Source organism: Cordyceps militaris (genome assembly GCF_000225605.1).
Source record: "Cordyceps militaris CM01 unplaced genomic scaffold CCM_S00001, whole genome shotgun sequence".
Taxonomy (NCBI): Eukaryota; Fungi; Ascomycota; class Sordariomycetes; order Hypocreales; family Cordycipitaceae; genus Cordyceps; species Cordyceps militaris.
This window is the reverse complement of record NW_006271969.1, coordinates 4,765,145-4,776,171: the sequence shown is the minus strand read 5'-3', so window position 1 is coordinate 4,776,171 and position 11,027 is coordinate 4,765,145. Positions and strand designations below refer to the sequence as shown.

At 53.0% G+C, this 11,027-nt stretch overlaps 3 protein-coding genes across 3 annotated transcripts; 2 read left to right on the top strand and 1 right to left on the bottom strand.

Annotated features, from left to right (window-relative positions):
* Window positions 1-5,225: 5,225 nt before the first annotated feature.
* On the top strand, window positions 5,226-6,209 carry CCM_01483 (Di-trans-poly-cis-decaprenylcistransferase-like protein; the record flags this gene model as incomplete). Its single annotated transcript, XM_006666639.1, has 3 exons — window positions 5,226-5,432; window positions 5,510-5,760; window positions 5,828-6,209. The coding sequence occupies 3 exons, from the start codon at window positions 5,226-5,228 to the stop codon at window positions 6,207-6,209; spliced, it is 840 nt and encodes a 279-aa protein (XP_006666702.1).
* An 898-nt stretch (window positions 6,210-7,107) lies between these two features.
* Window positions 7,108-7,704, top strand: CCM_01482 (uncharacterized protein; the record flags this gene model as incomplete). The annotated part of the gene is made up of 1 exon (XM_006666638.1): window positions 7,108-7,704. The coding sequence occupies one exon, from the start codon at window positions 7,108-7,110 to the stop codon at window positions 7,702-7,704; it is 597 nt and encodes a 198-aa protein (XP_006666701.1).
* A 608-nt stretch (window positions 7,705-8,312) lies between these two features.
* On the bottom strand, window positions 8,313-9,994 carry CCM_01481 (Fungal transcriptional regulatory protein; the record flags this gene model as incomplete). Its single annotated transcript, XM_006666637.1, has 4 exons — window positions 8,313-9,209; window positions 9,275-9,787; window positions 9,842-9,862; window positions 9,935-9,994. The coding sequence occupies 4 exons, from the start codon at window positions 9,992-9,994 to the stop codon at window positions 8,313-8,315; spliced, it is 1,491 nt and encodes a 496-aa protein (XP_006666700.1).
* Window positions 9,995-11,027: the final 1,033 nt, after the last annotated feature.

Genomic DNA, 11,027 nt, shown 5'->3' with positions numbered 1-11,027 from the left:
CGTGTCTGTAGCTGTGTTTTTCTATCGTCTTGATAGAATTTGCCCGCAAGGTAGGTGGATGTCGTACGAGGCGGATTGGAAGATGGGCGTGAATAGTCGTTCTGTTGCGCGCAGGTCAAGAACAGGCACTGGGAATGATGCGTAGCTTGCCAGTGGAGCTTCGTCAGAGTGGCAGCCTGCCTGCGCAACCAAGCCAGGCGAGCCACGCCGGCTGGAGCACTGCTGACCTAATACCTAGTAGTACAGCCAAACAGACATTCAGCCGACGTTTACCCGGAGCAGAGACCAGATAGTTATATCAATATGCCAATTGTATTACATACTTTTGAGATTTCTCTTATTAGTTATTGAAGGAAAATCTTCACTCACTTCTCGGCTGCAAACAAGAGTGGTGCTGTGCAAGGAACAGCATACATAACGTGGTATTCAAATAGTAATCTGTACAAGATACATTCAACCTTGGCGCCACAACACAGCAATTAAATGCATCTTTACATTCAATATCCGGAGAACAGGGAAAATCACTAGTCGTCGCGTATCGAAGCGGTGAGAATCATTCAATAGCGATATGATGCATGCAGGCCCAAGGGGTGGACCTTCAGCACCACGAATATCTACCCGCTCGGGTTAGATGCGCTCGTCAAGTTTCTGCTTTTCATAACGTAATTATGAGACAAAATATTATTAATATGTATCGAGTTCTGCTGCGCTATCGCTAATTAATTTGCGCTGAGAATCCCCATCATCGAAGAGTGAGCTTCATTTGCACCTTTTTGATGTCTCGTCGACCACTTACCCGGGAGGTCACCATACTTGTGTGGCAACGCAACTCAAACGTTCATGGGTCGCTGCCCAGCTATTTGCTTTATCGGATGCAACTGATACTTTCGACATGGATTGATTGTAGACGCAATATAGACGGATTGGCCCCTAAGCTGATTCTTGGCTACTTTGGCCGCCGCAGATAGTATCCCACTTGGTTCCGTAATGAACCGAGCTTTTGCATTAGAGGAGAAAGAATTCATCTAGCAATATTCGGGGGGAAGCTGCAATTAATTTATATATATATATAGTTTGGCCGCGAGTCGTTTGATGAGAGTCAGCAGTTGGATCTCGCCATGACGAATACTGTGCCTGTGAAATCGATATCTGCTTTTCTCGGCTATTTCGTTCCATTATCGACCCTCTAGTGCGTGCCCTCCAATCTATGCACAGCGATGTAGTACCACTCACGCAGTGATATGTATCACAAGCGGAAAAAGTGAGACACTTTATACAAAGACAGAGGCGGTGTCCTTGCCGTCTATTCGCATGCGCCGGACACTCCACATCCTTCGTCACGAGAAAATTGATGAAATCTAATTTCCGCACGTTTGAAATTGATCCGTCTCTCCTACTAAATTCCATATCCTTGGCTCCCTCTTTCCTGTGCCTTCCAATGCTTGAATTGGTGCCATGGCGAGATTTACATACTCGAACCCCTTCACTCAGGAGCTGCCGACCTGGGTAGCAAACAGTACATCGCTCCCCATTCGCATTAGCAAACACGTCGAAGTTGCCAACCTGGTATCGCAGAAGCTTGTAGAAACCTGGAAAGCGGCCGGGCTGCCGACTCAGTCCGGGGATGGGGAAGAATACTTGGGTAACGCCTCCTCTTGTCATGGCATTTCGCTCTGCGTTCCTGAGGCATTGCCTGGGCGCATCCCGGACGCTGTCAAGTTGCTCGACTTGGTTTGCGTTTTCGACGGTCAGTAAATCCGCTCCGATAATCCTACCGGAAATACTAAAGCAGAATAGACAACCAGGACGCGCGAAGCTGCCAGGGCGATCACTATTCTTGGAGAGCAAAGATCGCGGTGATGAAGATCGCAGCTAGCCTTCTTATACGAAACCCACTCTCCGTAGCAAGCTCAGTCAAGGCTTCCATCATATACCTTCGGAGCCTACGAAAATCTCCGCCTGTTTTCCCCGCTGAGCGCCAGTCATTCAGCGACCTGTTTCCAGTCCGACTATACGACTTTCCCTGCGCGTAAGACCTGTTCTTGTTGTCCGTAAGCGTGCGTTGAGCTTACTATTGTTCCACAGTATTATAATGCCCAGTTTGGCTTTTGTTCTGGGGCTTGAGCTTTCGACCAAAGATGTCACCATTCTTCGCTGCCTGGACATTGTGAGCACGGCCGCCATGGCGCTGAGCAACGACGTCATGAGCTGGCCAAAAGAGACGGTGGAGAGCTTGTCAAGCAAGTCGGAACCGTGTTCCGCGGTGACCATCTTCTTGAAGCAACCGGGCTGCGACCAGAGACTAGCGCTCCTGCAGTGCCGCCACAAGCTCCTGCAGTTTGAGATGAAGGCGGCGCTTCTCGTGGATGAGATTCTCGCAAATCTAGCTATATCGCCCAACGCTAAGAAGATGGCACAAAGTTATCTTTTAGCCATCGCGGGATTTGCAGTGTGGCAATGCAGGGGTAAGAGGAATAACAGTAAAGGGCCTGTGATGGATCTTGTGAGGGAGGTGTGGGAGAGTCCGCTACCGCCTGCAACCTTGAATGATGCATTCGAAGCGGATTTAGCGTTAATTATAGATGGATACATGTCCATTTACAGGAAGCACTACTCTGAATAATCACTTGCGCCTGGATATAACTTCATCCTAGATTCTGACTCCGTCGATCTTGAACGTTGAACAGGGCACGGGGAAATGGTTGGATAGAGAGTAGAGTACTACCATCTCGCACTGACTGGTGATGTAGACTGGGAATGTAACAGCAGGTAGAATCAAGATAGAACCAGGAACTTTGATGTTACACATGCTCAGATTCTCCTGCAGTTTCATGGACCTTGTCTTCCCGCCAAAGTAGCACGAGCAATATGAGGCGACAAATGAATATGGGCCGCTAGAAAACCATCCGGAAGCCGAGATTTGCATATTACATGCATTTGAAAGAGAATGACGTAGGTGCTTGATCCAGAAGCAAAGCGCCAGTTGCCATAGGTAACGAGAAGGCCGCCAACAAGTTGGGTCTGGCAACGCCTGCGAGGGTAACAATGGCACAAATCACAGCGAACACGAGTATATGAGCCGCGAATGCGACATATCCAAGTTGACAACTAGAGATATCGCATGCCATTGGCTCCAGAACCTTGCAAAACCCGAAACATAGTCAGCTGGTCTAGTATTTTGCGACGTGCCACATGCCACGAATGTGGCAATGACGACAGCCAAAGATGTACCGATGACGGGAGTTCTGTCGCGTAGCAGTAAAATAGATCCACACCCGGCTTACATGGAATTAGGTTAAGTACTGCTCAATGCTCTCTACCGACAGTACTAGACCTCGTACACGCTTCTTTGAGTGCATCTCGATTCTACCATTCTCCTCCTCCGAGTACGTAAGGAAGCATAAACCTCTGTAATATTCGAAAATCACCAAAACCGTCGGCGACTCCTAGTTACTGGTAGTCATAAGTTGCCACAGAAGCAGCGTCCATCAAGCTGTTGCTGCAGCTGAAAGGCAGCAAGCAAATCAACCAGGGTGGGACAAAAGACACAGAGCGCTTCGCGTTCCTGCAACTGAGAACCGGGGTTCTCTTTAATTAACAGAGCGGGTGTACCGCTATCTGTACCCCGTATGCCGCCACTTTGGTACTGCAGTTTCTGAGACAATATAGGTCAGCGAAGTCGACGCATCTCAGCTGTGACTGTGACGAGACCGCCGTCACATAGCTACCGGTAGTTAGACCAATGGTTAGTGACGTGATTGTACGTTTATTTTCTTTTTCTCACAGTTGCTGTTCAGCAATCATTCTATTGTGTCACCCGCATACCCGGCTGCTCATTGATAGAGTCCACCGCTTTCTGCGAGGAGAGTCGTCATGTGCCGCCTGGTCAAGGTCTTACAATTGAGCGGCTATAATGCAGCCTTGATGATATAGTTGAAGCTCATTTTCTGTAGCGCATCTAGATGAAATTTACTATTTTTACGATATAATAAGGGTTTGGCTTGTCAAAACGACACACAGCGACACAGAATTCCCAGAGATGGACTCAGAGATGAATTCAATGCGGGCAGAACGGACCGGGCGGGCCACCAATCTTCTAGCAAAACTTCTCCATGGTGTTCTTCAGAGATCCTCATCAGTATATCTTGGTGCCCGCAGACTGAGAAACTCTGCCAAGCACCGGCGCCGGTCGAGAACGGCGCCTACCGCAAGTGACATTGAAGCGATGGTGTCGACCCTCAGCAAGACACCAAGACACCTAAGCGCAATATTCGACGCTGGCACATCTATGGAGCAAGCTAACACGGAGAAGCTTATTCAAGAGGCTGCCGAGTTTGCTGCGTGGTCTGTCGTCGCCGGGATTGCTACCGTTTCAATCTACGATAGGCGAGGTGGGCAACATGCTTGCCCCCCCCCTGAATTCACGTTGCTAATGTAAAGATAGGGATTTTAAAGAAGAATGCGCGATCACTGCGAATCTTCACCAGCCTGCGAATTCGAGAGTTTGCGCCCCATCAGAGGCATCGGGTCTCGGTCCGGCTCAACGGGCAAGAGTCGCTGGCGCGGGAGGACCCTGACGGCGAACCGCCCAGCCTCACCATCTACCTGCTCTCCGAGGAGGACGGGAGACACACGCTGGGCAGCATCGCCGAGGCGCTCTCTGAAAAGGTCAAGGCTGGAGAGGTGAGCATTGCCGAGATTTCCGTCGGCCTCCTCGCCGGGAAGCTGCAGTCGTCTGTCATGCCGCTGCCGGACCTCGTCGTTGTCTTTGGGCCTGAAATGAAGTTTGACGGATACCCGCCCTGGCATCTGCAGCAGGCGGAGATGGACACGCTGCCCGACAACGACACGTTCAGCTACGTCGCGTTCGCGCACGCGCTGCACCAGTTTGCCACTGCGGAAATGCGGCACGGCAAGTAAGTCACATCGTATGTACATTACCGACCTTTAAGACGGCGGAACAGATAGTGTGCGCATGCAATTTATACTCTTGTGTCACACTTTCCCGAGACAATCATGTCGTGTTACCGACCAGGGTGCCAGTGACGGGGTTGAATGTTGGATGCCTTTTACGTTTTCGGTGCATCTGATGATGCTCGGCTGAGACTGGCAGAAAAAATTTGCTATGTTGCTGACTCTCGTGTGACGAAATTGTTCCCACGTCTATATCCATCACGTACATGGCATTCCTATCTTCGCGACCGAGGCATAAAGACTCATCGACAATGAAGTCATCGAGCTCCTCGCCAAATAATCAGCCGGCTCCGCGAGGGAGAAGCCGCCTCGACCAACGGCTGCTGAGCCTCGCCGTCGCAACGGCCAGACGCGGTCCAGTACCAAGGCACATTGCCTTTATCCTGGATGGAAATCGACGCTGGGGGCGGCGTCGCGGCCGCTCGCTCCGCCAAGCGTATCTCAAGGGATGGCAGCAAGTAAAAAAGGTTGGAGCAGATTCAAAATCCTTCCGAGTTCCTCCTACATGCATTCATAGTAACCACAAGTTGACCAGTACGTCGAGTTCTGTAGCCGATGCGGCGTCGAGGCGATTTCCGTGTACGCCTTTAGCGTGGAGAACTTCAAGCGGTCGGCCGACGAGGTTTCCACCGTCCTGGAGATCGTCATGGAGAGCTTAGACGAGCTGGTCCAGCAGATGCGTGACCTTGACGGATCAATCCGGCTCTGCGGACAGCGTGACCTGGTGAGCGCAGCCGTGTTGGAGGGACTGGACCAAGCCGTTGAAAGCACCAAGCAAAACAAGAGGTGCATTTCTTTTCTTGTGTATTGTCTTTACCTTGTTATTCCCCGGCTAACTTTCCCCAAAAAACAGCATCATTCTCAATATTTGCTTCGCATATGCCTCGACAGCGGAGATTCAGATGGCTGTGCAACGGAGCATCCAGGAGCGCCTCACCGAACAGGCGGCTGCCGGTGATGCGACGCATAGCCTCAGCAGCGCGCCGATCAACATGGTGGCCGCTCTGGACCGGAACATGTATACGGCAGGCAGCCCGCCTCTCGATCTGCTCGTCCGCACGGGCAACACGCACCGCCTCAGTGATTTTCTGCTGTGGCAGTGTCACGAGGACACGTCCATTGTCTTTGTGAAGAAGTCGTGGCCCGAGTTGAGCATCCCCCGCGTTCTCGCTATTTTGATCGAATGGCGGCGGGGCAAAAGCGTTGAAAAAGACAAGAAAGGAGCCCTAGATTAACGGAACTGGTCATTCTTTGCTTTGTGAAAGAAGGGAACGGGTTCCTGGTTCCTCTCCTGGTGGAGTCGGGGGCGGTACGAGGCTGTTGGAAGCGGAGTAGAGACTGAGACATGGTGTCATACATATGAGCTGAAATAGCTAGTCGATAAATGGAAAAAACTATCGATCAACTAGTTAGTAAAATCTTACTTGATAAATGGCAAAAGGTGGACTTTGTCATGACCGTGGCTGGCTGTGCTGTACCATGTGACGACGTTTGGTAACCAAAAGAGTGATGATCGAAAACCACCAATACTGCAGCAAGCGTACCAAAGCATAATCATTTGTAGAGTATAGCTTCACAAGACAAAGGGTAGTCGTCTCTAGAGGATGAGGGTTTCCTGCCCGCAACTCGGACCAAAGACCATCTGCTGATCCAACTCGGTCACATGGCAACCAACTGAATTTATCCTGGGGCATCAGGTATGAACTATACCCAAATCTCAGATTCTGGACCCGATGCAACCACAGTTCCGACTCGGGCGCATGTCCACGTGAGGTACGGCAGTTGACGTGAGCGTTCTTGAGCCGGGGCCGGGGCCGGGATTGACGGGAATCGCGCACAAGGCGTTTTTCGCAATTCGCCAGGCGGCCAGCTAGCCGATCAAGGCCTGGGCCGGCTGGGTCCCTACATCTAGTCAGGGGAGCTTCGTGCCGATCTCCTGATTTGTGCACATGGGGTGTATAATATGACTTGAGAGCACTGACGATGCTACATTATTACTAAGTCGTATACTTTGTAGGTCGCCCGGAATCAACCGCTCAGGAATCCAAGTACATATAAAGTGGCCAATCATTCAGCATATTCTTCAACACGAGCATTCATTTTTGCTCTGCCGGCATCTTCCCAATCCTCGCGATGCAACTTCTCCAGCCATACCTTGGCGCCCTTATCTCAGCGTCTCTGATTGCTTCGCTGCCCTTGTCCTCGCGCGGTGGCTTGCTATCCCAAGATCCCCAAAGCTACGGCAGCCGCCTGATGCGCGATCCCGTCTCTGCTGCTGAGCGAGGCAGTTTCGCCCACCCCATTGACACCCAAGATGAGCATGCGGCACGAGGGGACACCGACCCAGACCTCGATGATGACGACCCCGATGATGACGACCTCGACGACGACGAGGAGGATCTCATCCCCGGCGATCTCCTCGAAGGCGACAGCGACTCGGGCGGCGAGAGCGACACCGGAAACGACGCCGTGTCCGTGGCCAACGGGCTGCTCGGCAGCGGCGGCGCCGGCAGCGCCGCGCTCAACAACCGCACGTCGGGCTCGACGGCCGTCTTCTGCAGCCTGTTTGCCTGCGCGTCGGCCGCGCAGTCGGACGGCAAGGTCAGCACCAGCGCCACAGGGGTGTCGACGATTGACGCCCGTCGCGGCGGCCCTCTTGTCAGCGTCAAGGGGCCGCTCGTCGTCATCAACGTGTCGCGCACATCGTCGGTCCGCAAGACTTTGGGTTGAGAGGGAGGAAGGGGCGACAGAGAAGGAATATATATGCATATATAGGAATATGTTGAAAACAGGAAACGGCTACTTTCATGGCCTCGGTAGGTCCTACCAGGCTAGAGACTTGTGCGAGAACTGCTTTGTACAGAGACAAGACAGCAAAGGCAAATATCCATCATGTTCTATATGAAAATTACAGTCTTTTTTATGGACATGATACATACATGATAAGGAGATGCAATCGAGCTAGCCAACTGTCGGCAGTCTGCTTTCCCAGAGTCGTAGTGTATCGCCATGGTACGTTGAGCACTTGTCAGATTCACGAGATACATTAAGCGACAAGGAGTATCAAAAAGTAGAGTTCGCCATTTTCCCTGCCTAGCAATTTAAATAGGCAAGTTCTCTCAAGTAGTACCAGCCAACTTGACTTACACGGACGGCAACTAGCCAAGTCCCGCTATGCAAAATGCCCTACACAGTCCGAATCCAGCGGATGTGTGTCTGTCTGTATGTAACCTAATTTTCGAGCCCCTCGCTTCGTTATTATACAATATTGTAAAAGTTCGCTGTACTTTTCAAAAAGCAAAAATGGGGGGCAAAAAGCCTTCTTCTACCCGACTGGCTCAAAACTGCGCAATCTCGTCCCAAATCTGACCCTGCAGATTGTTGGCGACGGCTTGGCCCTTGGCAATCAGGCGTGTCCTGAAAAGTTCAAGCTCCAGAGTCTCAAAAACGCCCTCTTGCGACGCCATGCTCTCAAAGCTTCCGTCCTGCGACGCCATTTGCAGATGGCGGTAAAAATCGAGGGCGACCGTCATCGGCGCCACCAGCATGTCGGGCTGCGAAGTGCGATCGAGGGCGGAGTCGAGTCCGCGGCAAATCTTGGCGGCCATGTCGCGACCGTCGTGGTATCGCAACGGGTCGACCTGCAAGCTGCGCGGCAGGGTGAGCCACACGCCAGTGTACGAGTCCAGCACTGCCTGGTCGACGACGGCAATCAGATCCAAGACGCAGCGGTGAAAGAGGATCTGGGACATCCAGTAGTTGAGCATGGTAAAAGCAGTCAGCTCGTCGTGAAACTCGTACATGTTGCTCAGGGCAGCGGCCCTCTCCACGGCCTGGAAGTTTTCGGCGCTCCCCATGGACTGGCTCAGCCAGGCCGCGAACTGTCGCTCAAGCATCAGGCAGTTCTGCAGCAGGCCCTGGGCCTTGTAGCGGCGCTCGACCGAGGGTGCTTGCGGAATCAAGCCGTCCGTCTGGGCAAAAACGGGGGGCAGTCGCAGCATGATGTCGAATAGCGCGTCGAGGGACGACTTTCGGTGCTTCTTCCACGGCAATGTGGCCCACTCCGGGTCCGACAGAAACGTCTCTCGGCGGTTCAGCAAGGCCAGACACACACCAATGGGGCGATAGACGCGGACAAAAAACTGGTGGTTGGGAAAGGACGCGCAGCTGGCTGCCCCGAGCCGCTGAATCATGGATTCCGAGGCAATCCCCCAGTTTGCTGCGGGCGACGCCTGCTACATCTACAGTTAGTTATTGCGACGGAAACATGAGTGGAATTGTACTCGTTGGCAGCACGGACCTCGAACAAAAAGAGACAGTAGCTGTCGGCAGACTGAGAGCCACCTTGGATCCCACGGTGACACAGCAGGCACTGGGCGCTGACCCAAAGCGGCAAGTTTTGGCCGCCAACATGTCCATTGTGATCATGGTGCAACTCGACCGGCGAGTAAGGGGGCAGCGCAATGCCAAATCCGTTGCCGTCGAGCGCCGCTCCTGTGGATCGCACAATGGTATGCAGGCTGGTGTGGAGCGCAGCGATGTTCTTGCCACCATGAGAGAGGTCTAGGTTATCGTCCCAGGCCGAGTTATTCAGTGTCTGGGGAAACCTTGGTGAGTGTGATCCGGAGCGCTCTCGCTTAGGCTGTGGAGATTTGGAGCTCTGCTTCTTGGTCGACGTCACGCGCTTCGGGTGCGAGGCTACGCGGCCACGATCCTCGAGCGTTCCCGTGATGAAGACTCTCTCCCGCTCGTATCCCTCGCATTCTCGACCGCTCGTGAGGCACTTGCGGCAATGGGGGCGCTCATTGGTGCACTGGGCGATTGGGTATTAGCTCTGGATCAACGACGGGTTGCCACGACGGGGCACCCCCCAGCTTAGATCCCAGATCTAGAACTATTTTCCTTTGCTCTTCTAGAACTGGGATTGGGCCAGGATTGGGGGAAATTTCAAATCTCTTACAGTGACGCGGCGGCGGCGACAGGTCTCGCAACCCTTATACTTTCCGGGAACGCCAACCATGGCGAGTCAGTAGACTGCGTTGTTGTATGCAGGTGATTCGCCACTGAGAGGAGGGACTGTCGACGAGCTATCTCTTGGTTGGATAGGGTAGATCGTGTTTCCAGCTGGTCATGGGTAGCGGCGAGAGAGAAGTTGAAGCAAATTTGCCACCTGCCGACACCGACTATATATGTACGAAGCCGGCGCGCCTGTGAGAGTGTTCGAGGGCCTCCCAGGAGAGGCAAGGAAAAGGGCAATTGGGTCGGCAGCTAGGGGACCTATATACCGACTCCACCACAAATGTAAGCCATGATGCTGGTAAAAAGGTCTTGACGATTGCCAATTGGGCAGCGCAAGCGTGAGCTTGGTTTCTGTGTTCCTCCACACGCCCCCTCCTCCTCCTGCTTGACCCCCAAATTCCTGTGGCAGCGCCGGGATGCCCGTTGAACCAGGGCCGGGCTGCCGGGAGGTGGGAACATGGGACCAGGCGAGGCTTGATGAGCAGGGGCCGAAAGGCGGACGACAGGCAACGAGGTGGGCGGGCAAGGGGGCCAATCCAGTCGCAGTTGGAAGCCCAGCAGAAACGGTCGGCCCCCAGGCAAGCGGGCCAGATACAAGAGCTAGTTATTCGGGTTGGGAGATCTGCTCTGTGACTGGACCGTCGCCAATCCCAGCATGCCTCGTGTTGCCGGGATGAATATGGGGCTAGAGGCATGACGTGGGTTTGCAGGTTTCGTAGGGCTGATGCTAGACTTGTTCACGGAAGCTAGTTATTCGTCTGGTGAAGCCTCCGGTTGGACGGATGAGAAGGGAAAGGGGGTGCGTGCGAGCTGAAGACGGCTTAGTTGGGGTGAGAGACAGAGAGTTTCCAGAAGCACCAGAAGAAGGGGCGGGATTTTGGTGGCCAAAAGGCAACTTCATAGAACAAAGGCCCATTGGATCGTTTCAACAGGCACTTGCTTCCGTACAGCGAACCAACCAAAAACAAGGCTGGATGTCGGCAACTGCATAGGTTAAGTCGCCCCATCCCGCAGCTGTAGCACACCCTCGTTTT